Genomic DNA, 27,498 nt, shown 5'->3' on the forward strand with positions numbered 1-27,498 from the left:
GTGTATTTGACACCGCTGCATTAGGGTGTGCCTGGGCACACACCCTGTGTGCACGCCTGTGGTAAAGTGAGATTTAAAAAGTTAACGCTTTATAACCACAAACTATCAATACCACCTGCTAAATATACAAAGTCAATAGCCTTAAACTCTTATTTCTCAAGCAGCATTTTTTGTACTTTGCCTGCCTTACATTCATCTGCACTAATCAAACTTTATTTCTTCAACCCTGTGTGTGTGTGCGCACACTGAAATGTAAATGTACTGACATTTGCCCACAATTACCGATATCTAATCCTTCCCAGTCTGGCTAAGAGGCCCATGGCCCAGACAGCTGGAGCGTGCCTTTTCCCCAGGGCTGATGAGAGGGATTTGAATCTAACTCTCCCTACATTTTAAAGGGTGGTGTTCCCCCTGAGTGCAGCTCCATGATCTTTGCAGGGGTGATCCCACACTCCATGGCCTCCTACTCCGCCCGCTCCTCCCCCGGGCCGTAGGGCTTGGTGCCGCTATTATCTGGGTTCGCAGCCTAAGGGCAGGAGCTACTGAGCCCAGGACTCACCTGATTATGGGGACAAGGAATGAAAAAACAGGGACAGGCATGAAGGTCAAAGGGCTAAAGGAAGGGAACCTGAAGGGGGCAGGGAGCAGAGATCCCCAGACAGCGCGGCTAAGGAGCCAGCGGACGCGCCCAGAAGAGGCAGGATCGGAAATCGGTGCGGCCGCTGGGCAGGGAGAGGAGCCTGCGGTGCTGCATTGGGGGGCGCCATGGAGACCGGACCCTGAGCTGCGCCTGGGCCTCTCTGAGGCGAAGACCGTAGCGCGCACCACGCCGGCGGCGCACCTCCGCACAAGGTGGAAGGGAGGCTGCGCAGACTTGGACGCTCATGGTTACCAAGCAACTAAGAGGAAGAAGGTATCACTGTCTCTTTAAGGGCAAGTCGAGTGCCTATCGCATGGATGCGGCTTTAAGTTCGGTGCTGCGCTCATAGGGTTGGATTTAGAAGCGGGGGATTCTACCTCCTGAGCGCCGGGTACCCCTGGGTCCTGAGCACAGAGCGGGCAGCAAAGCAGGAGCTGTCGCTGGGGCCCGAGCTCTGGGCTCGGCTGGTCGTGTCTAGAGCGCGGGGGGTTTGACTGGCTCTCGGCGCGCGCTGCTTCGGGGAGGGCAGGGCTCGGGCTCGGGCATCTCAACGCCGGGAGCGGCGCGCGCCCTGCCCCATGGCGTCAGTGCTGGTAAGGGGCCGGGCGGGCCTGGGGACACGCTGCCTGCCGAGCCCTGCTCCCGGGAGAGAGGGAAGGGGGGCCCCGGCAGCTCTGCCGTAGGCGCTGGGGGAGGGGCGGGCCCCGGACCGATCGGCGCTTCTCCGCCTGGGCACCCAGCGGTTGAGCCCGGCTGGGGCCTGGCCTTGGCGCTTCTCGTCCCGGCCTGACTCGCTCCGTGTGTTCAAGTAGCTGAAACCCGCCCCGCCCCCGCCTTCGGGGCCTGCGAACCCCCACCCTGTTGGAGCGCGTAACCCGGCCGGCCGGCCACCGCTCCCCGCGCTAGCGCCCCTTGCCTTCCCCCTCCGGTTACCGCCCGCCGGGGTCAGCGCTCCGCTGTGCCGGCGATGGGCGGAGGCGGAGCGGAGCCCCCGGAGAACGGGGGAAATCTGGTCACTGCTCGATCTGCCAATGGAAAACCTCCGCCCTCGACAGTGCGGGGGGGTCGGATCCGCTTCCACCAGCTGTTGCAGGGTTTTCGTTGGCGGGGCCAAAGCACCCCGCATTCAAAGGTCCGCTCTCGCTTGGATTGGTCAGAGGCGTTACCTGTCACGGGCCCTCCTAAAGGGGAGCGCGAGGGGGGCCTTGAATCGGATTTGCTTATCTCAGTCCTGTTTGGTGCGGGGCTTTTTACTGCCCCCCCCCGGGGCCCAACGCCACAGGGGCGGCGGGTGGTTGTTCGGGCACGTCTGGGCCATTCGGGACAGCCCGCAGGCCCTGGCTGCTGGGATCGTCCCGTGTCCACATCGACCGCACCGGCACTTGTGCCTGGGCGCGCCCTGGCTGGCACCGCACTGCTCCGAGCGATGCGCGCTGGAGCCCGGCTCTGCGTTTTGGGCTGCTTCGCAGGACCCTCCTCCCCCCTTTCTCGGAGCGTGAAAGGAAGTTTTCTGCTGGGCTAAGGCGTTGCTGCTTTCCCGGACTGTGTAACCTGTAGGGGAGAGAGAAGCTGCCTCCTTGCAATCTCGATCTTGGGGCGCTTCCGCCAGGGCGAGCTCCGGGTTGATCGCGACAACAAAAGTCGGGGCTGGGCTGGACACGGGAGTTCTCAGCTGTTCCAACTTCTTTTCCAGGAGGATCCGATCTTAATCCGGCCCTTGAAAGGCCACAAAGCTGCCGTCACCGGCGTCGACTTCAGCCCGAGCGGCACGGGGCTTGGTGAGTCTGTTTCCTCTCGGAGCGTGTTCAATCGAGCTGCGGCTTGCGCTGAGCTCCCGGTGCGGCAGCCGGGCGCCCGGCTCCCCCGCAGTCGCCTCTGCAGCGGGACTGGACTCACGGGAGAGGGCAGCGCCTGCGGAGGGGCAGGCGCGAGAGGACGGCTACAGGTGGGTGGCGCGGCGGATACAGGTTGCCGCCGGGCCGGGGGCGGGGCCGGGGGCTGGCGCCGGGGAAGCTTAGCGGCCTTTGCTCTGCAGGAAAGTTTCTCAGCGGCGGCCGGAGGAGCGCTCGCTCACTCGCTCGCTGGTGAGGCGGCCGCGGGGCGAGCTGCGGTCCGGCCCCCGCCGGGTGGGGCTGCCGGAGGCGGGGCTGGCCCCGGAGTGGGGCTGGCGCACAGCCTGGGAGGGGGAGGTGCCGGGCGGGCCAAGGCGTCTCCCCTCTCTTAAGCGACAACTTTTTGAGCAAACCACAAGGCGGAGGGAGCGTGCGTGGGGGAGGGGTTTGTCCCGGGGACAGAGGCGAGGAGGAAGTAGCCAGGGAGCGCTGGGCTGGGGCGCGCTGTTCCAGAGGCGGGGAGCGCGCGGAGGGGGGCTGCGTCGTTGGTTTTTTTTCTTTGCTGCTCCGCTCCCCTCCCCGCCCTCCGGACTCTATATCCGGGAAGAAGAAGAGGACCGACCTGCTGCAACCCTTCCTCCCCCCCGCCCCAGCAGCCTGAGCCCGGAACTGCTGCCCGAGAGCGCTGCAATAATTTACAGCTCTGTCTCCCGTCTGCTCGCGGTTCTTGTAATAGTTTGCAATGAGGATCCGCCTGGCCAGAAGATGGACTTGGCTTGGCAGAGGCTGCCTGTTTCTTGGCCTCTTGATGGTTGCTTACTTCGCAGTGGAGCTGTCTGTTTCTGCCTTCCATGCCTCCTCCACCCGGGACAGTATCACCAATGGGAGACGGGAGAGGCACTTTTCCGACAGATCAGAAAAGGCAGAGGATTTGGCTCGTCCAGTTTATGAAAAATCCCCGCCTGATTCTCAGGCCTTGGGAGAATGGGGTAAGGCCGCTCGGCTGCAGTTGACTCCTGAGGAAAAGAAGCTGGAGGAAGAGCTGATTGAAAAATACGCAATTAATATTTATTTGAGTGACAAAATATCGCTGCATCGTCACATACAGGACAATCGAATGTATGAATGTAAAGCCAAATCTTACAGCTATAGAAAACTTCCAACTACATCTGTTGTAATTGCTTTCTATAATGAAGCTTGGTCAACCTTACTGCGGACGATCCATAGTGTACTCGAAACATCTCCAGCAGTACTTCTAAAAGAAATTATACTAGTGGATGACTTGAGCGATAAAATATATCTGAAGACTGAACTTGAAAAGTACATTAGTAACCTGAAAAGAGTTCGTTTGATAAGAACCAGCAAACGAGAAGGACTGGTTCGTGCACGCTTAATTGGAGCTACCTTTGCTACTGGTGATGTTCTCACGTTCCTAGACTGTCATTGTGAGTGTAACTCTGGCTGGCTAGAACCACTTTTACAGAGGATTGCTGAGAATGAGACAGTGATCATTTGTCCTGTTATCGATACCATTGATTGGAATACATTTGAATTCTACATGCAGATAGGGGAGCCCATGATTGGGGGATTTGACTGGCGATTGACATTTCAGTGGCATTCTGTGCCTGAACATGAACGTCAAAGATGGAAATCTAAAACTGACCCAATTAGATCCCCAACTATGGCTGGTGGACTGTTTGCAGTTAGTAAGAAGTATTTTGAATACCTTGGTACATATGACACAGGAATGGATGTCTGGGGTGGGGAGAATTTAGAACTATCATTTAGGGTGTGGCAATGTGGAGGCACATTGGAGATCCACCCTTGTTCTCATGTAGGCCATGTGTTTCCAAAGCGGGCTCCATATGCAAGGCCAAACTTCCTTCAGAACACTGCACGTGCTGCTGAAGTATGGATGGATGAGTATAAAGAACATTTTTACAACAGGAATCCTCCAGCAAGAAAAGAAAATTATGGTGACATTTCTGAAAGAAAACTATTAAGAGAGCGTCTGAAATGTAACAGTTTTGACTGGTATTTGAAAAATATATTTTCCAACTTACATATACCAGAGGATCGTCCGGGTTGGCATGGAGCTATCCGCAGTATGGGAATAGCATCAGAATGCCTAGACTACAATTCACCCGAACATAATCCTACTGGGACTCATCTGTCTCTCTTTGGGTGTCATGGTCAAGGAGGCAATCAGTTCTTTGAATATACATCAAACAAAGAAATTAGGTTTAACTCTGTGACTGAATTATGTGCTGAAGTCCCTGAACAAAAGGATTTCATTGGCATGAAGAACTGCCCAAAAGATAGATCCCCTATCCCAGAAAATATCATATGGCATTTTAAACAGGATGGTACTATTTATCATCCTCATTCAGGAAAGTGCCTTAGTTCTTATCGTACTTCTGAGGGTCGGCCTGATGTGCAAATGAGGACTTGTGATGCTGCAGATAAAAATCAGGTTTGGAAGTTTGAGAAATAAAATAGCCATTGAAGATGGCTATCATCTGAAGAACTTCAGACTAAATTAATGATTAGCTATGCTTTATGGTACATGGATGTCCTCTGAGAGCCTTCCTTCTAGTAGTTTAGGAACTATATCTCCTGCGCTGAAGTATACAAAAATGGGGTGGCAAATACTGGGAATTAATATTTAAAAGTGCCTTTTTGTACTGATTTAAGGTTTTTATTTTTGTAGAGTTATGATTCATTATTGTCCACATTTCAATTTATATTTTAGTTTTAGGGGGGGACATGACCTGTTTTAGACCTGAAAAGATTTTACACCAAGTGCAAGAAAATCTGTTACTTCTGTATTAAGGCTAAGAATTTAAATCTACAGAAGTCAAGGTTCTCACAGCAATGTTAATTTAGCTATATTGCAAATATGTATTCAGACATAAATTCACAGAATAAATAATACTGTAGTACGTAGCTGAGTTAACATTGGTGTGGGAATTAATCCTTAGAAAGTTGTGTAATCGTCCAGGTGTTTGTTGGGGTTCTGCCAACTCCTAAGGGTTTATAAGAGGTCATATTATCTTGAAAGGAAGAAAAGTTTCTATTTTCTAGCTACTTGGAAGACAGGAAACATTATGACTGGCCCTGATTCATTCCCTAATTCATATACCCCTCCCCACATGAACATCTCTTTAGTCTTGCCTTAGTTCCAGAAAGCAACTTGGGGAATATTGAAGAGTCCCAGTGCTACAGGTAGTGGAACTAGGAAGATGGGCTAGCAATATGTGAATGTTGGCCAGGTGGAGGTTGGGGGGGAGAATGGTTAGGGGTGGGAGACTTCTTAAAGATAGAATGGGGTGAATATGCAGTAATGGGTAAGAAACTGATTAATTTATCTGGAGTAAGAGAGAGAAAAGGACAGATGTCACGTTGACATCTGTCTCATCTTTGAATTCTCAGAACTGGTGTGCACATGCTAAATGCTCTAAGAATTAGCTAGTACTAGATTTCTGGACATTTTGTTATATTCTCAACACTACCATTATGTTTACATAATCTTTTGCATTCTTTCTTGTTTTTTTTTTTTTTTTTTAATATATGTTGTATTTTATATACCAGTGTGGTAGGTGGTGAAGGAAAGAAGTGCTGGTGTGAGTCTTTTCATAATGACACTAAAATGTTTTGTTTAAATGTGTGATCATAGATAGGATGTTCAGATAAAATTCTTAAGTGTGAGATCATTAGATTGCATATTCTTGAAAAAGTATAGTGCTGATACCAAGTGTTTTGATTCTTCAAGCCATTGCTTGACAAATCCAGGGTTTTTTTTTTTTTGTTCTGCATTCATCTTCTGCTGTCTATCAGTAGCTGCCAGATACCAAATCTTGATCTTGGACTGATGTGTCTTACCTTCAGATAGAGAGCCACAGTGACAGGAAGTGAGTAATAAAAATCTGAGAAAGAGCTAGGGGGACATAGTAGGTGTCATTGGTTCATTACAGCAAGGGCGGGCAGAAGGGAAAGGAGATCCCTGTTGGAAGGGAGAAAGTGGGGTGATAAAAGGGCTAGAGAGTTTCTTGAATAAATGAGACGACATAAAAGGTGTGTGTTTTGGGTGTATTTCTAAGGACTTGTGAAGGATTGGATGGAGGGAGAGAGAGAACTGGCCAGCAAGTTGGGGCAGGAGTCTCTGTGGCTGAGCTGGAAGAAAGAATGGATGAGGAAGATTCTGAGTTTGGGGTGTGATGCTGGGCCGTACTAAAAATGATTGCCACAATGTGGCATTGGGCATTATGTGTCTTGGTAATTTATTTTAAAATGACTACTTTTGAAATCTGATTTGCATAAACTGATTCAGAATAAGAGAATTGTCATATTATATTGATCAGCAAGGCACTCCTTGGCATAAGAACAGCCATACTGGGTCAGACCAATGGCCCCTCTAGCCCAGTATCCAGTCTTCTGACAATGGCCAATGCCAGGTGCTTCAGAGGGAATGAATAGAACAGGTAATCATCATGTGATCCATTCTGTCAGCCATTCCCAGCCTCTGGCAAACAGCAATCCTTACCTATCCTGGCTAATAACCCTTGATGGACCTATCCTCCATGAATGCATCTAATTCTTTTTTGAACCCCACTAAAGTCTTGGCCTTCACAACACCCTCTAGTAAGGAGTTCCACAGGTTGACTGTGCTGTGTGAAGAAATACTTCCTTTTGTTCATTTTTAAACCTGTTGCCTATACATTTAATTTGGTGACCCCTAGTTTCTGTGTTATGAGAAAGAGTAAATAAAAGTTTTTTTTACTCTTTCTCCACACCAGTTGTCATTTTATAGACCTTTATCATGTCCCCCCCTTCGTTGTCTCTTTTCCAAGTTGAAAATTCCTAGTCTTATTAATCTCTCCTCATAGAGAAACTTTTCAATACCCCTAATCATTTTTGTTGCCCTTTTCTGTACCTTTTCCAATTTCAATATATCTTTTTTGAGATGGGGCGACTAGATCTGCATGTAGTATTCAAGATGTGGGAGTACCATAGGTTTATAGAAACAATATAATATTTTCTCTTATCTGTTACTTTCCTAATGATTCCTAACACTCTGTTAGCTTTTTTGACTGCCACTGAACATTTCTGAGAACTATCCACAATGACTCCAAGATATCTTTCTTGAGTGATAATAGCTAATTTAGACCCTATCATTTTTATATGTGTAGTTGGAATTATGTTTTCCAATGTGCATTACTTTGCATTTATCAACATTGAATTTCATCTGCCATTTAGTTGCCCAGTTGCTTTGTAACTCTTCTCTTTCTTCTTTGGACTTAATTATCTTGAGTAATTTTGTATCGTCTGCAAATTTTACCACCTCACTGTTTACCCCTTTTTCCAGATCATTTATGAATATGTTGAACAGTACTGGTCCCAGTAAGATCCCTGGGGGACACCTCTATTTACCTCTCTCTCTTCTGAAAACTGACCATTTATTCCTACCCTTTGTTTCCTATTTTTTAACCAGATACTGATCCAGGAGAAGGCCCTTCACTCTTATCCCATGACCACTTACTTTGCTTAAGAACCTTTGGTGAGGGATCTTGTTAAAGGCTTTCTGAAAATCTAAGTACTTTATATCCACTGAATCACCCTTATCCACATGCTTGTTGGCCCCCTTAAGAATTCTAGTAGATTGGTGAGGCATGATTTCCCTTTACAAAAACCAGGTTGACTCTTCCCCCAAGAAATCATGTTCATCTGTGTGTCTGATAATTCTGTTCTTTACTATAGTTTCAACCAGTTTGCCTTGTACTGAAGTTAAGCTTACCGGCCTGTAATTGCCAGGATCACCTTTGGAGCTTTTTCAAAAATTGATGTCACACTAGCTATCCAGTCATCTGATACAGAAGCTAATTTAAATAATAGGTTACATACCGCAGTTAGTAGTTTTGCAATTTCACATTCGAGTTCCTTCAGAACTCTTGGGTGGATACCATCTGATCCTGGTGACTTACTACTGTTTAATTTATCAATTTGTTCCAAAACCTCCTCTAATCTCAATCTGGGACAGTTCCTCAGATTTGTCACCTAAAAAGAATGGCTCGGTTTTGGGAATCTCCCTCACATCCTCAGCCATGAAGACCGATTCAAAGAATTCATTGTTTCTCCTCAATAACTTTATCTTCCTGAGTGGTCCTTTAGCATCTTGATTGTCCAGTGGCCCCATTGGTTGTTTAGTAGGCTTCCTGCTTGTGATGCACTTAAAATGTTTTTGCTGTTTCTTTTTGAGTCTTTGGCTAGCTGTTATTCAAATTCTTTAATTATATTTTTAAACTTGATGTGCCACGGAATACCTTTGCATTCCTCTAAGAGTCATGGACCTAAATCATGATTCATTGACACTCCCTTGAGAGACTACAGCCCTTTTACTGAAAGAGCAGGTTGTATATAGTCGCATGCATTTATGAAAGCCTTACCATAAATACATTTTTCAGCATGCACACTTCCAAATGGATTCATATTTGTATAGGCATCTACCTTGTATGCCATGCATACTTATTGTATTGAGGGAAATGAAGTACTGTGAATTTAGACTATGAAATTTGTATTCAATTCTAACATTTATTATTTTTTTAAACTTTGCAAACATTTATGTTCCTCTTGGAGGACTATTTCATAAAATGCAAGTTAAAAAGTTGTTGAGCTATCTGAGCAGAAAATAAGAATGAACAAATTTTTTAAGTTGTACTCTTTTTTTTTTTCAATGCATTTATAACTGAAAAGCAATTCAAGAGAATTTTCTTATCCCATATTTCATATTAAACAGAAGACTAAGAGCAAGAATACAACACTTCTGCCCAATAGGAACAATTTTTAGAATAAGTATCTGATGATAGGAACTTGAAAATGGCAACCTCAACTATAACTGAAGCATTGCTACTGTAATCTTTTAATTTTGTGTACAGATTTCTGGAAAATCTGATACTCTATGAGAAACAGAGGTATACATACATACATATATATATTTTTTAATTTTATCAATTTTTATGAGAATTTTGGAGAAAATAAAATCACTGTGGATTTTAAACTACTGATTTTAAGTGATAGAAACAATGTAAATTTAACATTGATTAAATGTAATCTATATATTTTTTTGAAAAACAGTAATAAAAATGACATTTGAATGTTGGTTAATTTTCTGGCTTCTGTTTTGTTTCTTATCTTTGCCACGTATAGTAGTGCCCACTACATTTAGAATGAAATCCAGTATTTTTGCATTTTATAAAGGTTAATAATATTAAACCTCTGTTGCTTAAAACCCAAAGGATTACTGTTATATTTGTGTTTGCCACTGTAACTAATGGTGATAGAATATATGGTAGAAGTGTAGTTGCTTTAATGTCTCCATTTGATTTGCTTAGTTAAGTCCCATCTGCACTGTAATTCCGATTGTACAGGGTGGCTTGGTTACAACATAGTAGCCTCCTGATATAATTGAGCACTGAGTAGCTGGGACCAAATCAGGTGTTTAACTGTGTAACAGTTCTTTGAAAGGTCAAAGCTGTAGTACAGTTCAGTCCTACTAAATCTTGTTAATGTCAACACTGCTGTGTTGTTCAGAGGGGGTGGAGTACAGTAGAAATTCCCCTCTAGATGGACCCTTATTATCCTTGGTAGACAATTGGCCATGTTGATTAATTTGGCAGTATTTGGGAGGGGGGGAGGTAGAGGGGGAGTGGACGAAGCCTATGTATTTCTAGAAGTAAGTCCAGATGTCTTTATTTACTGCCAAGGAAGTATCCTTGATTGAGTGCCTTTTTACTAATAATTGCAGCAGAGAAAGTATAAACCTGGTGTTTGCATAGACTTATTCCATTCTTGGTGTGCAACTCTTATGATTCATATTCAGGAAAGCAAAATGTATAAAGAAGAATCTATTGTTAGTTTCTATCCCTGTTACCTGTATCATTAGATACTTAATTAAACTCTGGTTGTAATCTTGTTTTTTTGTACATAGACAAGAATCCAGGATGTTATGACATGAGGTTCATGCACAGACAAGTTTTTCCCTGTTAAAACATCATCATTGTTGTAGTGTAGGCGGGTACCTTAACCAGAACCATGTTCAAACATGAATGGTGTTACCATAACTTCCTTGGGCAGTGCATACACCAGACCTGCTCATGTTATAAACTGTTTACAAAATTAGTCTTGCTGTGTTTAAAGGCTGTAACGTGGTAATGTATCATAGCTCTGTAAAGATCAGACTGCATCCTACACAGTACATTTGCCAATGTTGATGCATCCAATCACATGTTTTATAATAATTAGGCATGGTCTACAATGGCTTGGAACATCATATTTAGCACCTGCCTGGGAAGAGCCATGTTTCAATAGGTATTTTTAACATTTTGTTTGAATTTTGTAGAATTTAATGCATTTATAATATCTTATTGAGGAAAAAGAAAACCTGATACAAAAAGGGAAAAAATAATTTTGTAAAAAATTTCTGTGAAATACTTTGCTTGGGTAACTCAGGGAGCCATCTTTGTAAAGAAAATAAAATCCCTTTAAATTGGAGTAAAGAAAAGGAGAAGAATTAATTTAAAAGTAATTAATAATAATCACTTATAAAGTGCATTTTGTTACATATAAAGAATAATTTAAACACAATTGCAGCTAATATGATTTACATTCCGCTGTTGAAGAGATAAATTGTTGCTATTAGTAACATTAACCATAGATGTATTTATAATTTTTCCCACCATGCTGTGTTCACAGAAGACAAATAAGGAAAGAAATCCTGAAGTCTCTTAATTTATATTAATGTGTTAAGGTATTGCAGAGGTTTAAGATGGTGTGAAATTTTATATAGAAGGTACACCACAGTTAGTCCCAATTCCTGAAAGCAGAAATATTCAGGCTATCTCAGGATCCCATTGAAGTTAATTGGACTCAGTTCTTTTTCCAGGATTAGGGCCTTAGTTAAGGATGTAATGCAGCTCAGAATTTCCTTTCTTTTTGTACTACTAATGCCTATATCTCTGTCTCCTTTTTTTTTTAGCTAGATATAGACGGAGATACTTTTTTGTGATTATTTAAAAAATATCAGTAAAGCAGTAAAAGGAAGGCGTTAGAATGCAATTTAAAAATATTTTAATGGCTGAAAGCAAGGACGAGAGCAGTGCTATGTGATATGCCAGCTTTTTCCAGGCTAATATCAAGTGCTCTATGGGTTGCTGGTGGTTCATGGATTATATTTAGTTTAGGAAATATTGATCTAATAAATAATCTGCCCCATGTTTCAAAGGTGGTGAACTCTAATTCTATCTTCTAAAGGAAAAAAAACTGACACAAAATATTATTAGAAAGGGCCTACTATAAAATAACCAACTCTCAGAGTTAGAAAATATATCACATACCTACAAACCACACACCCTCCAAAGTTTGTGGGGGAAGGTCCAGGAATAACACCTTGCCCAGAGGCCACCCTCATCTTTGGCTTCTGGGAAAAGCAGGAACTAAATCCACAGAGAGCACTGTCTAGACTCTCCTAGGGTGCTCATCATCTTATGTACTACTCTTGCCTTGTGCTGTATGTGTCTCTCTTAAATTTAGAGCTCTTTCTCTCATTTCTTGCCTCCCAAATTACTGCCCTGGCTGGTGCAGCTAGGGAAGAAAAGTATTAACTTCTTCACTTCTGCTGCTGTTGCAAGGGAGATCCTGTTCTCCCATCCCCTCTCTCTTCCCACTTGCAGTGAGGAAGGAATTATTTCTGTTCTCTTCTCTTTTCATCTTGCTATCTTTTCCCTTCCCACACCTTTTTCTGATCATGCCACCCCAAGCCCCTACACAGCAGTCATTCCTATGCCTTCCCCACCTTTATCTTTTCAAAGCACTGACATGGAACTTACTAGACTGGTCATTTTCACTCAGCTGCTCAGAAACTTCTGGGCAAAGTCTGGAAAACATTTTGCTTAAAAAAATAAACCCATAATTATACAGAATTATGTACAGTATACAATCAGCTGTTATGACTCTGCGAAGTCACCAAAATAAGTTCCAGTGCTGCTTGTTGTTAAACCAACACCTTCAGTTTCCCATTAATCACTCTAACACTAAGAATGTGCCAAATGTTCAGACTTGAGCACTTAGTAACCTATGTTCCAATTTAGGTGATTAAAACAGATCCTGGGGTGGAATTTTCAAGTAGAGCTCACCACTGGCCTGTCTCTGTGGAGTTAGGCCAACACATGGTGCTTTTTGAAAATCCCACAGTAGAGACTGAATTTTAGGCACCTATCTCTGAAAATTTGGCTCTTGCAACCACTGCAGTTAGAAAAGGCAGTGTTTTAATTTTGTTCAGCATTATTAAATATGTGTTATAATTATTGGAATATTTAGAGTATTTTATCTTCAAAATGCTTTGCAAACTAATTTGCTCAATACCCAGCTATAATACATGTGTATTGTAAATTTGAGTAATTATCGGAGTTCTTGTCATTTCAAGTGATCTAGTTGTTTGCCTTTAATAGAAAATAGATTTCAAATTATTTCTTGCTAGCTACTTCATCTTTGGATAGGTTTCTTATGATATGGAATTTGAGGCCACAATCCAGAGCTTTCAGATTTGTGGGTCATGTGGAAGCTGTGACCAGTGTACAGTTTTCACCAGACGGGCAGCTAGTGGCATCAGCTTCTCAAGATCGAACTGTTAGACTATGGATTCCCTGTATGTGAGTATAACTGAACTATATTTGTTCAATTTTTTTGATACTGCAATACCAATATCAGAGTAACTTCAGACCTATAGATTATTGCCCCCTTTCCATATCAGGTGGAGCTGAGGAATAATGGGAGTCTGGGGGCTTCTGGAAGAAAGGTTCTTCACTCTCCTTGGTTCCTCTGCAGTCTTAGCTTAAGATCAGCAAGCATGAGCGTGTAGCAGAAGGATGAAGGCCTAAGTTCATTTGACAGTGTTTCTCTCAAACTCAAAGGATACATTTATTTAAGTGGGAGTTGTATGGCTAAAATCCTGTGCAACCATTTACAATTTGGGGGCAAGTGATGAAGGAAACCAAGACAACACATTAACTTTTATTCATTCAGTCAAAATTTGTCTGTTCCTTTAGATAAAAATAGTAGTGATTATGAACAAGAAATATTTTAGATGTTTACAGCGTAGAAGCTAGGGATTACTTTCACGGTTAAGCATTTATTAAATTACTATAGTATGTTAAAATATTTTAATTTCGTTAATTAAATTTTCTGAACTAAGTAGCAAGGCAAAGGTTGGCAAGGCAAAATATTTTTATTTTTTAGAGCTAATTGTCTAGGTAAATAAACTTCTAGATTAGAAAACCTGTTTTTTCAAAATGTCTGTTTGACTTTATCTAAAAACAGTAATCTGGATTTGCCACGACAGATTATTCTTATGGTTTGGACTAGGTGTATTCGGGGAGGAATAAATTAATTTTGATATTTTAGTCAGTGACAGATTATTATTGAGTTGTATATTCTCTACAAGGTTAACATTATGTAAAATGTTAATGTATATTTTCAGTCATGGAGAATCTTCAGCCCTGAAAGCCCATACTGCACCTGTCCGTAGTGTGAACTTCTCACGTGATGGCCAGTTCCTGGTTACAGCGTCCAACGACAAATCAATAAAAGTATGGGGTGTTCACCGTCAGCACCTTTTGTTTGCCTTATCGCAGCACACACATTGGGTTCGCTGTGCCAGGTGAGTGTTGTGTTGTGTTCTTTCATAGTGAGTTTGTAAAGGAGAAGCATTCAATGCCAAGTTCCTTGATTAAAACTCCAAAGGCATTTTATTTTCCAGAGGCTGAACAAATATGGAGAAAAATCTGTAAATGGTAGAAAGCTGTTAAATGTGAATCATGTGTCATATCTGGTGTATTATTAAAATGATGTGAGTTTAGTGTTGTAGGCCCAGATTTTTAAAGGTACCTAGGTGGTGGTGAGCTCAGTGTACAATGCCTAATTGATTTAGAAGCCAAAATCCCATTACCAGTGACTGGAACTTGGGCTCCTAAGTGCCCAAATCCCTTTGAAAATGAGATTTAGACTCTTAAATCAGTAAGGTGTTGCTGAGCTCAGTGTAAAATGCCTAAAAACCTCTAAATATCTGGGCCATAATACTTAGGTATACCTAGTTGTTTACTTATTACTGTACACGAAAAGAATGATGGATATGGGAATTTTTTTGAAGTAGAAATAAGACTTCATTTTTATCCTGTTTTTCCTGTATTCTGTATGTATGTGTAATTGCATTTGAAACTTACATTTTAGCTTTTCCACGTACTTAGGATTTCTTTAAAATTCCTGTTTCTCTCCATACACTTCAGATAGTAAGGTCATATAGGGATGGTTATAAGCCAAAGTACAAAGCAGTTTGTTTATTACTTACAAAAATGGAAAAGGCACCGGAAGATGTCTTTAAATACATAGCTGGTTGCAGTGTTGTAGCCGTGTTTGGTCCCAGGATATGAGACTGACAACGTGGATGAGGTAATGTCTTTTATTGGGCCAGTTTCTGATGGTGAAAGAGACAAGCTTTCGAGCTGCACAGAGCTCTTCAAAGGAAGAAGAATAGCTCTGCGTGGCTCGATAGCTCTTCTCTTTCACCATCAGAAGTTGGCCCAATAAAAGACATTACCTCATTCACCTGGTCTCGCTCTCTAAATAAAGCAAAAAGTAGGACTGGCCCATTACTTAAAGACAGAGCAGATCTCCAAAGACAATGAGAGGGTGAACTGTTCATTACTATTCCACTTGGCTCTAAAGAGGAACTACATCAAATATTTGATTAATGTCAGCATTGATTAATATTGAAAAATATGAATATATTCTGATGAACAGAGCATAATGAAATTCACTATAGGGTGCTAAAGGATGCAACCAGTGAAGAAGAAAACAGAACAGTTAGGCAATCAGATTTGAAAACTCATAGAGGAGTACAGACGAGCAGTACTGCATCTGCATTCAAAAAAAGAAATAATGGGTACCTGAGAAACTACATTAAGAAGTTTGACTTTCATTCCTGAAAAATTACTTTTAAAAATAAGACACAACAAAATCAGATTTGCCAGTCTGAGGGAGTTTAGAGAAATTATTGATGGATCGTTGTTAGTTTAGAAAGCCTTATGTAGTGAAAACTCAAAAAGATGTGTGTGTTTAATACTCTTAAAGTATTCATGATAGAGAGAGCCTTAATTAACATTTAAATGCTGAGTTTCAGTATGACCCCCCCTTTCCATTTGTTCATAACTTTGTGCAAAATTCTCCTTTAGATCTGAAAGTTTCATACCAGGATTCAGCCTATAGGTGTCTCTCCTCTTCCCCCTATTCAGTTTTATGGATTATTTTTTAAAATTAGTTTTTGGATTTCATTGGGGGAAAGGTTTTTTTATAACAATGGGGTTGGGAGGTGTAATCTTTTTTGCCTCGTTTTGCAAATTTGAGGTTTTCCAGTAAGTACAACACCCTTAAATTGAAAACTCAGATTGTCCTAGAAAATATCTCTTTTGCCATTGATGTTATCTGTATTACTGAATTTTTTATACTACTTTTTAAATAGAAACCTTTTCCTATACTTTACAGATTTTCACCTGATGGAAGATTAATAGCATCTTGCAGTGAGGATAAAACTGTTAAAATCTGGGATGCAACAAATAAAGTATGCATTGATAGCTTTACAGACTATGAAGGGTAAGTGCCATGCAGCAGAAGAGTGCAGAAGTATGTTTAACATGATGTGATGTTCATCTTTTGTGCTGTCTTAAATTAAATTTCATCAACATCTCTATGCAACACTTGAAAATAGATGCAAACTTTTCTACCTGCGGATTGAAATCAAAGAAATGCAAAGGTTTTGTGATTTTATTTTTAAGAAGCCAGCTGGCTGTCTAAACATGCCTGGTTGTTTTTCTCTCTTCAGGAGAAGAGAGCAAACCTGTCTTAAGGAGATGTCAGAAGTCTAACCCAGCCTACTTTTATCTCCCCTCCCCATCCCCCATCTTTTTCTTTCTGTCTGGATTAGTTAATTTAGAGTAGGATGTTTTGATAGTGAATGATTCTTAACTCCCCCCATGCTCATTAATCAGTTGACGAGGGAGGATAATATTCAGCAATCTACAGAGTGTCCTGCCTTTCTTAGCTGTAGAAAATGCTTTGGTTTCATATCATCCCGTATTCTTTTAAACATAAAGGGGGTCAGAGCTTTTGGGATGCATGGAACTCTTGGAAAATAAGACCCGTATATACACTTCATTAGTTTCACTAGTGCTACGCTATCTTTCTCCACCCTTTGTCTGAGCTGAAAGGTACTTTGAACTGGGCAGCCCATCGCTGTCTCAATCTTCCTGCATGTATAGTAGCAGCAGCACTTTCATTTTACTATTAAGAGCTTGGAACTTGCTTTCTAGAATGAATTGCATGTTAATGAGCTTTCTAGATATAAGACTTCCTCTAATGGAGAGTTTTTTCCTGTTGTTGAACTCAAGGAAGGAAACTAACTCAGCTCCTGTCCTTAGTAGAATGGCAGAAAGGCAAGGTGATGAAAGGAAACCAGATGATTTCCCCCTGACCCCACCAGGACCTTTCTATGTCCCCCTCCCCCCCTTCCCCCCCCCCCCCCATACTTGGGTAGTTCAAGCAGCTTGTTGCAGTCATCTGCTGTTTGATACAAATGATGTTCTGATGTTGAAAAATAAATGTAAACAAATACATACCAGAGCTTTCTGATTCTCCAACAGTCAGACCTCACTGAGATTTTGGGGATTCTTTTGTTTTTTCTGTCACCAATCTTGCACTAGCTGTCCAATACAAATATGAGTCACCAGGAGAACCTTTCAGAAATATTAAGATTATTAAAATAAGCCAGTGCCTGGAGAAAATGTTATGAGAACTTCCCAAGATTCTACAAACATCATAGCAGAACCACAGCACTTTGTAGCCATTGACACTGTACAAAATAATTTTAACTTTCCGCTATAAGAAAATTTGCTAGTGGATCAACTATTCAAATAATCAAGATGATTTGACCGGTTGCTGTTAACGCACGGTCCTTCATATTTCTGTGCAAGGGACAGATTATGTTGTTCTGAAGCATTCCCTGTAATGGAACAGGAATGGTGGGCTCCCAAGTATCTTAGTTAGCCCTCTGATGCCAAGAAAGCCTATTGTTAGTGAGGGGTAAGGTAGAGTGGGGCTTTCTTTTGGTGTAATAACCAGGGTTTAGAAGCTGGGAGGGAACGCAGGAGGGGAATTTCTTTTCCTTACTTTTTTTTTTCTTTTGCTACTATAGTAGTGATTGTGTCAGGGGACATTTATCACTGCCAATGCTGATGTGAGAAGGCACATTCTATTCTATTTCTAACTATTTTATTTTTCTAGGGATTCATCTAGGTCTATTCTGTTCATTTGGTACTTCTGTGCATGCTCCCACTGTCTGAGGTGACTTGAAGAGATGTTTGATAATGTCAGTTCCTTAGTTGTAATTTGAGTTTTCTGAGTCTTTGTGCCAGCCAAAACCTCCGATTCCATTGGTGGAGTTAGGACTGTCTTTTGAATCTAAGTATTTTCTTTAGAATAAATAGCATTTTTATTGCTCTGAAAGTCAAAAGTCTCTAACTAAGCAGATTCATCTATCCAATGTAGCAGGAGTGTTCTGTTTTTCCCTGTTCTATTTTTCTGTAAATATAAAGAACCCAGATTACCAGGAGGCAAATCACCATATAATAACTGCTTCTTGGAGCAGCTAAGTCCTGGAACCCACAAGGGGAGAGGTAATTCTTGATTTAGTTCTAAGTGGAGGACAGGATCTGGTTCAAGAGGTGAATGTAGCTGAACTGCTCAGTAACAGTGACTGTAATGTAAATTAAATTTAACATCCTTGTAAGGGGGAAATACCAAAGAAACCCACTACAGTAGCATTTGGCTTCAAAAAGGGGAACTACACAATGAGGAACAGAATAGTTAAACAGAATTAAAAAGAACAATCGCAAACAACAATGAATGCCTACAAGCTGCATGGAGACTATTTAGAAATACCATAATAGAGTATCAATTAAATGTATACCTGAAATCAATAATCTTTTAAAAAAGTAAGAGGGCCAAAAAAATGCCACTGTGGCTAGACCATAGGATAAAAGAGGTAGCTAGAGGCAAAAAGACATCCTTTAAAATTGGAAGTCAGATCTTACTGAGGAAAATAGAAAGGAGCTTAAACTCTGGCAAGTCAAGTGCATAAGTCAAGTATAATTAGGCAGGCAAAAAAAAGAATTTCAAGAGCAACTAGCAAAACACACACAACCAAACAGCAACATTTTTTTAAAAAAGTAAATCTGAAGTAGGAAGCCTGCCAAGCAATCTATGTATTAAAGGAGCACTCAAGGAAGAGAAGACCATTGCAGAGAGGCTAAAAGAATTCTTTGCATTGGTCTTCACTGGAGAGAATGTGAGGGATATTCCTATATCCAAGCATTCTTTTTAGGTCACAAATCTGAGGGACTGTTCCAGATTGAGGTGTCAGTAGAGGAGGTTTTAGAATAAACTGATAAATTAAACAGTGCTAAATCACCAGAACCAGATGATATTCAACCAAGAGTTCTGAAGGAACTCAAATATGAAATTGCAGAACTCCAGTATGTAACCTATTGCTTAAACCAGTCTCTGTACGAGATGACTGATGGATAGCTAATGTAACACTGATCATATTTTAAAAAAAAAAAAAGGTGTGTGTGGGGGGCTCCAGAGGCAATACTGGCAGTTACAGGCCACTGAACCTAACTTCAATACAAGGCAAATTGGTTGAAACTATAGTAAAGAACAGAATTATCAGATACATAGATGAAGAACAAACTATGTTGAGAAAGAGTCAACATGGCTTTTGTAAAGGGAAATCATGCCTCACTAATCTATTAGAATTCTTGGGGGGTGAACAAGCACATGAACAAGGGTGATCCAGTGGATATAGTGTACTGGACTTTCAGAAAGCCTTTGACACGGTCCTTTACCAAAGGCTCTTAAGTAAAGTAACTTGTCATGGGATAAGAGGGAAGGTCCTCTCATGGATCAGTAACTAACTGGGTAAAAGACAGGAGGAAATAAAAGATAGGAATAAATGGTCAGTTTTCACAGTGAAGAGAGGTAAAGAACTGCTAGGGATCTGTACTGGGACCAGTGCTGTTCATCGTATTTATAAATGATTTGGAAAAAGGTAAACAAAGTTCGCAGATGATACAAAATTGCTCACGATAGTTAAATCCAAAGCAGATTGTGATGAGTTACAAAGGGACTGGGTGACTGGACAACAAAATGACAGATGAAATTCAATGCCAATAAATGCCAAGTAATGCCCGTGGGAGAACATAATCCCAACTATATATGCAAAATGATGGGCTCTAAATTAGCTGTTAGCACTCAAGAAAGAAATCTTGAAGTCATAGTGGATAGTTCTGTGAAAACATCTGCTCAATATGCAGTGGAAGTTTTAAAAAAAATGCTAATGATCTTAGGAATCATTAGGAAAGGGACAGATAATAAGACAGAAAATATCATTATGTCACTGTGTAAATCTGTGGTATGCCCACACCTGAAGTACTGCATGCATTCTGATCTCTCCACCTAAAAAAGATCTATTAGAACTGGAAAAAGTACAGAGAAGGGCAACAAAAATGATTAGGGGTATGGAACAGCCTTCCATCTGAGAGATTGGGACTAGTCATTTTAGAAAAGAGACAATTAATGGGGAATATGATAGAGGTCTATAAAATCATGAAAGTGAATAGGAAAGTGTTACCTATCCCTTCACATAACACTAGACCAGGGATCATCCAATGAAATTAATAGGCAGAAGGTTTGAACACGCAGAAGTGCTTCTTCACACAACATAGGCAACCTGTGGAACACATTGCCATGGGATGTTATGAAGGCCAGAAGTAGAACTGGGTTGAAAAAATAATTGGGTAAATTCATGGAGGATAGGTCCATCAATGGCTATCAGTCAAGATGGTCAGGGATGCAACACCATGCTCTGGGTGTCTCAAACCTCTGACCAGCAGAAGCTGGGAGTGGTTGACAGCATGGATCACTTGATACTTATTCTGTTCATTCCTTCTGAAGCTTCTGGCACTGGCCACTGTTGGAAGACAGGATAATGGGTTAGAAGGCTCATTCATCTCATCCAGTTTGCCCATTCTTATGTTCTTATTAATTCTCTTGAATTACAGATACTTCTGTTAAAACAGCAATGCTCATTAAATCTCTTTCCATGATTTCCGTCTAGGTTTGCAAACTTTGTTGATTTCAATCCAAGCGGTACGTGTGTAGTTTCTGCAGGTTCTAATCATACAGTGAAGCTCTGGGATATTCGAATGAACAAGTTACTCCAGCATTACCGAGGTAAAAGCATAAAAAGCTCATGGTAACTAAACCTGTTTTCTTAATTCTTTTACATTATAATTTCTTTAAAATGGAAGCAATAAAATGTCTAATGACTTTAAGGAATATTCCCTTAACTATTCTTTATTTACATTGTAGTATACCATGATTTCATTTTATTCTGCCAAGAATACTGAGAATAATTAGCAATTCTTTTCCTTCTGCTAATTCTTCTTGAGAGAAGACTGATGAAATTATGCCCAAAATGGAACTATGAAGTGGCCACACAAGGTTGATTTCATTCAGTTTAACAGTTGAGTTGTGGGGTTATCCTGTCAGGAAATCCCACTGCTTCTTGGATTTGAAGACCGATGCTGTTTTCTAGCTTTTGAATGAGGAATCTTCTGCCTGGCCATTGTGAAAATGATGTGCTTGGTACCTGAAAAGACATGAGCAACACTTCTTCAATAACATAATAAATAGCTATAAGAAGTTGCTTATAAACAGTTTACTGTAAGAAAGCGTGGTCTGGTGGTTAGATCATGTGACTAGGTGTCAGGGACTTCTGTCTTTTAATGCTAACCATACCACTGAGTAGTTCTGTGGTCTTGGACAAGTTACTTATCCTTTCACTGTCTGGCTTTCCATATGGGTGCTGCAAGTAATAGTTAACATTTGAAAAGTGCTCTGAAAATGTAAGTATTTTTATTATTCAAATAAGGCAGAATGTGGGAGAAATAAAGCATTCAAGTAGCTTTCATGTTACTTTGAGATAATTCTCTGAATTTCAAGTTCTAGCCTATCATGAAAAGATACAAGTTGCTATTTATACATGTTCCCTAAAATTTGTGCACAGAGCTGCCCCCGGTTGGAGGCACAACCATCTCTTTGTCACCCCAGGTAGCTGTTACTCCCCCCTTCTCTGGCCAACTGTCACATTCCAACCACCACGGAACCTTTGGACTGCAGCATTCCATCTGGTTCTCACAGGCCCACTGATGTTTGAACCTGGTGATAGTCTAAACAAAAAAAAAAGCCATCAGCCATGGTTTTAGCTGTTTGTCACTTCACACTGACTCACCAGATATGCTAGGCTTCAGAGTGACAGTCCTGGAAGATTTGTGTTGATTTGTGCAGATAGCAAATGAGTAGTGTGCGCTTCTGTAAGAGGTATTGTGTGTGTATGTGTGCTGGTTGTGTTGTTCTGTAATAGGTTTTGAAAAGCTCTTGCAGTTGGGCCAAGTAATCCACTTCCTGTGCAGTTTTCCTCATGAAATGAAAGTTTTGCATGCAAATTAGTTGTAGTGCAGTGATAGACCATAGGGGTCTGCAGACTATGCCTAAGATTTCCGAAGGGGTGCGCATCTCCATTCGAAATATTTTAGGGGTCCTCAAATGAAAAAAGGTTGGAAACTACTGTTGTAGCATAAGGTTCTTAATTTAAGTTACCTCTGATATCACAATGGTGTAGGATTCTTGGAATGCAATAGACACATGTCTTACTATAGCTGTATTGCACAGCTATAAATAGTAAAGTCAAAATGGCTGAGAATTTAAAAATTGAATGGTAACAGACCATGAAATTCAGTGATGATTTAATCTGGTTTTATTCTGAACAAGAGCCCTCAGTCATGTTTGTACCTGTTTCCAGTTTTGCACTGACTCTGCAGACATTCTAGTCTATAGTGACAATCTGGGAATCTTATTAGATTTCATTCCTTTTTGTCTTCCGTATTTTGATTTTCAATATATTATAGTATGAAAGTTTTAGAAAACATACATATCTGTGGTTAATAATTCAATATTTATAGAATGTCCGTTTCCTATTAAATCTCTGTTTTAAAAGGTTTAGAACACAGCTAAAATACAACCCTCTTCCTCTTTCTCCCAAAAACAATTTTCCTTAAAAATCATAATTTTGAATTTTTATAGTTGCATGACTGCACAGAGGCTTTTTGATGGTGGAGTTTAGTATAAAATCACTTTTTTCCTATGGTTTTGTAACTATTAAAAAAAGCTATAAGCCATTTGTATATTGAATTTCTCCATGCTGTTAGCTTATAGCAAAGACTAATATTTCCTGCCAAACAGGCAAATTTTAAAAATGATTAAAATGTGTTGTTAGTGTGATGCATTGTTTATTGGGGCAAGAAAAAAAGATTCTTAATCTGTTTCTAACCAAATATGAGGATGAGCTCCATTCAGTGTCTGTTGCCACTCGGTAACGGGCAGGTCCTACAATGTCCTGATTGCCTCACATCCCACTGACTTCAAATCAACTGAAGCTGTGGGCAAAGTCAGTAGGAGATGAACATGCTCTGCATCTCACAAGATTAGGCCCTGATTGACTAGGGCCCTGATTGAACAAAATACATGTTTAAGCATATGTTTAACTTGAAGCTTGCGCATTGTCTCATTGAAGTTAGCTATGTGCTGACATATTTTGTTACATCAGGATGTATCGGTGTGATTACAGATTAATGTGACTTAGTGCTCTTCTCCAAGGACAGAAACTGACAGTACAGAAAACAATAATGTAAACATTTAATATTTATTTAAATACATCTTTTCTATAAGTTTTAGTATCTCTTTGTTACTTCATTTTTTGCCTACGTTTTTAGTTTTCAGAAGAATGTCATTTGATTTAAAAACTGCAGCCTATTTCAACTTTATCCCTTTGAAATTGTCCCATAGTTTTACAGACTGTTGAGAAGTTGTTATAATCTTAAGAATTTATATTTATTTTATTTTAAAAAATGGCACATCATGTAAAAGTCAGTTTAAGAATCTGAGTTTTGGCTAATAAAAGATGGGACATTCTGTGCTAAGGCTGTCTTTTCCTCCTAAGCTCACATTACTGGGTGTAGGTACCAGAAAACATACTCACTGATATGTGATCATAAGAAATTTATTTTTAACAGTATGAAATTAAGCACAGAGAACAGCTTTTGCTTAGAATTTCTTTGTATTTTTTTGGTTTGTCAAACTCTTTAATATCATGATTTTTAACATGCTATATATTAGTGTTTGAATTCATTCTGCCTCTTGGCAAATTAAACACATGATATCAACATATCATCCTACACCATGAATGCCTTTTGTAATTAATGGATTGATCAGGATTACTATAAACTGCAATTATACTCAGAGATATTTTTTCTTTGTTAAATTCATATATTTGCATTTCCCCATACTAACTGGAAAGCAAACAAGTCTGCATCCTTAATCATTGCTTTTATTTTAATAACTTTAGCCTTTCAAAATTTTTCTGCCTTTTGTAATTTTTTCTGTTGTATTAAAATGGAACTGAGTAACTGCTTTCCTTCACATTTGTTTTCTTTCTCTCTCAGTAATAATGGGAACTGATTACTGTTTTGGGCAATAGAAAGCAACTACTATAGAAAATGTAGATTTTATTTCCAATAGTATCAATGTCTGAATTTTGTTTTATGTAAATTAGTTCACAGAGCAGGAGTTAATTGTCTATCATTCCATCCTTCTGGTAACTATCTCATCACTGCCTCTACTGATGGTACCCTTAAAATTATGGATCTCTTAGAAGGAAGACTTATATATACTCTTCATGGACACAAGGTATAGCAGTACTGTAGCTGTTCTTTTTAAACTGAAGTGCTAGTGGATTTTATCACATCTGTATTTGTTTAATATTAGAGAAATAACTGCTATCATAGTGCACCATGCATTTACACGTACATAGTGTACTAATGAAGGCAGTTATTTTGCCAATGCACGACATTTCCAAAGGAAAACAGTCTCACAGTAATGCAGCTTGTCACAAGTTGACAGAAATTGCATAACCTTTAGTGACAGTTAGTTATACAATTACTATATATATGCTTAATGCTGAATAACAGTTTTCATAATGAATTAATATCTGAAATCAAGAAGGTTATGTTCTTCAGTAATTCTCAGATTAGTTGCTCATCTACTAGATAAGTACACGTGCTCTGTAAACCTTCTGTAGTTAATACAGGTGTGTGTGTCAAGAGATTCTTCTTAAAATTATCACCACTCTCCTTTTCTCTCTTCCTCCTGAATGCATTCAGCAAACCCTACTTTCTGATTGAATTATTAACAATAAAAATATCAAATATATATTAAAATAAATATTTTCATAAATACTGTAACAGATATAGGAAATACAGTGTTGTTATGGCAATATGATGACACATTTAATATGGCAACACTATGGCAGGTAATATGGCAATAATCATGACCTAATATTTTCCTGTGATTTGCAGTATTCATCTTTCACTCAACCCTAATTTTGTAGAAATCATCTTTGCAATTGGACTGTTTTTTATTAATTGTTTGCAATGTTGTTGTAGCCATGTTGGTCCCACGATATTAGAACAACAAGATAGGTGAGGTAATATCTTTTATTGGACCAACTTCTGCTGGTGAAAGAGACAAGCTTCTGAGCTGCACAGCACTCCTTCTTCAGAAAGTTTGAAAGCTTGGTTCTTTCATGAACAGAAGGTGGTCCACTAAATATTACCTCATCCATCTTCTCTGTCTTATTCATTAACATTAGAAAGGTGTTACTGTTCTGGAGTACTGTGGAACAATAGAAGTCTGCCTATATTTCAATGTAAAGAGAGAGACTGTATTAGAAATAAATTAATTTTTCATATTAATGAGCATGCTTTTAATTTTACAGGGCCCTGTGCTTTCTGTGGCCTTTTCCAAAGGTGGGGAAAAATTTGCATCTGGTGGAGCTGATGCTCAGGTTTGTTTAAAAACTTGAGGTTCTATATAAAACAATTATTCTTTCAGTATTTGTTACAGTGAGTGAATGTGTTAAATTATTCTGAAACATGACAATTACAGTAGACTTATTTGATTTCTGTTGCATGTTTTTTAGTAATTGTTTCTAGATTGGATTATATAAGTTTAATTTGTGATATCTTATACTATTTTTGTTTTGTGCAATAAAATTACATTTATTTTCCTTGGGTTGGGTCGTGGAGCCTGATACACTGGCTGCTAATTTTGAGCAGCCAGATTCCACTGCTATGCTAAGAGCCAACCATGGAGCATTGCGCCTTAGGGAAGCTTTGAAAACCCGTATTTGGAATGAACAACAATAATGTACATCTCTATCAGTTCTGTTCCTTCTCGTCCCATCCCGCACCCTCGCACCATTGAAATGCTCCTTCTTGCTGTCCAGCTGCCCAATGTAGGGCTTCATCAGGCAGGGGAGCAAGGGGTAGGCAGGATCCCCCTGGATCACTATTGGCATTGCAACATCGCCAATATTTATTTTTTGGTCAGGGAAGAAAGTGCCCACTTGCATCTTTTTTAACAGACTTGAGTTCCTAAAGATGCACGCATCATGCACCTTTCCAGACCACGCCACACTGATGTCGGTGAAATGTCTCCTGTGATCCACTAGGGCCTGCAACATCATTGAGAAGTATCCCTTCCAGTTTATGTAGTCTGTGGCAAGGTGGTCTGGTGCTAATATAGGGATATGCGTGCCATCTATCAGTTTGGGAACCCCATAGTGGTAAACCTGTCCACTGTGTCCTGCATGTTTCCCAAAGTCACTACCCTTCTTAGCAAAAGTCTATTCATGGCCCGTTACACTTGCATCACAGCAGCTCCCACAGTGGATTTACCGACTCCAAATTGATTCTCAACTGACCGGTAGCAGTCTGGGGTTCCTAGCTTCCACCGAGCGATGGCCACTCACTTCTCCACTGTCAGAGCTTGTTTCAAGTGAGTATTCATACTCTTCAGAGCTGGGGACAGCTCTGCACAAAGTTCAAGGAAAGTGGCCTTTCGCATACAAAAGTTCTGCAGCCACTGATCATCATCCCACACCTTCATAACGATGCAGTCCCACCAGTTAGTGCTTGTTTACCGGGACTAGAAGTGGTGCTCCACCGACTGAAGATGCTGTGTGACAGCCTGCAGCAAATGGGAATTGTTTCGCTCTATGGCTTGTAGCAGGGCGGCCTCAGTAACATCCCAATTTTCCACACTGTGGCTCCTGTCTTGGTCTTAAAAGTACAGGATAAGTTGTGAGGTGTTTTTGATGCTCACAATGATAGTGCAGAGCTGAGCGGGCTCCATGAGTCTCTGGCAATGGTGTGCGCATGGCAGAGACTGAAGGGTTTTGAAAAACAGCACAAAAAAGCATTTGTCCGTTTGTTTGGGACAAGAAGGGAGAGGAGGGGAGCACAATGCATCATGGGAGGATGACAACCTTTCTAAAAGCCTCCGCATCTAGTTGCACTGTGGGATAGCTACCCACGATGCATTGCTTTGATTGTTGACCCAAGCACAGCTAGTGAGGACGCAATACCCCGACATAATGGGTGTGGTGTGATCACGCGCCTGCGATTTCTAAAATTCGGCGGGTAAAAGTCGATTTAAAATCGACTTCCCTCGGCAGTGTAGTCATATCCATAGATTTCAAGGTCAGAAGGAACCAATATAATCATCTAGTCTGACTTCCTGCACAACGCAGGCCACAGAATCTCACCCATCCACTCCTGTAATAGACCCTAGTCTATGACTGAGTTATTGAAGTCCTCAAATCATGGTTAAAAGACTTCAAGGTACAGAGAATCCACCCACAAGTGACCCGTGCACCATGCAACAGTACAGAGAATCCACCCACAAGTG

At 40.7% G+C, this 27,498-nt stretch overlaps 1 protein-coding gene across 2 annotated transcripts in view; it reads left to right on the forward strand.

Annotated features, from left to right (window-relative positions):
- The first annotated feature begins 1,164 nt into the window (after positions 1-1,164).
- POC1B (POC1 centriolar protein B) overlaps positions 1,165-27,498 on the forward strand; it is an 88,650-nt gene continuing 62,316 nt past the window's right edge. The window contains exons 1-8 of one of the 2 annotated variants that reach the window (XM_067559840.1): positions 1,165-1,233; positions 2,334-2,418; positions 13,004-13,175; positions 14,003-14,182; positions 16,063-16,170; positions 20,750-20,865; positions 24,305-24,438; positions 25,526-25,594. In XM_067559840.1, coding sequence (XP_067415941.1) covers positions 1,219-1,233; positions 2,334-2,418; positions 13,004-13,175; positions 14,003-14,182; positions 16,063-16,170; positions 20,750-20,865; positions 24,305-24,438; positions 25,526-25,594 — 879 coding nt within the window. In that variant the 5' untranslated portion in view covers positions 1,165-1,218. Of the gene's footprint in view, positions 1,234-2,333; positions 2,419-10,782; positions 10,837-13,003; positions 13,176-14,002; positions 14,183-16,062; positions 16,171-20,749; positions 20,866-24,304; positions 24,439-25,525; positions 25,595-27,498 lie in introns of those variants that run through there. The other variant, XM_067559841.1, reaches the window with a different exon arrangement.

This window comes from Emydura macquarii, unplaced genomic scaffold, assembly GCF_026122565.2.
Source record: "Emydura macquarii macquarii isolate MOO-44397 ecotype Brisbane River unplaced genomic scaffold, CSIRO-AGI_Emac_v2 contig_2205, whole genome shotgun sequence".
Lineage (NCBI taxonomy): Eukaryota > Metazoa > Chordata > Testudines > Chelidae > Emydura > Emydura macquarii.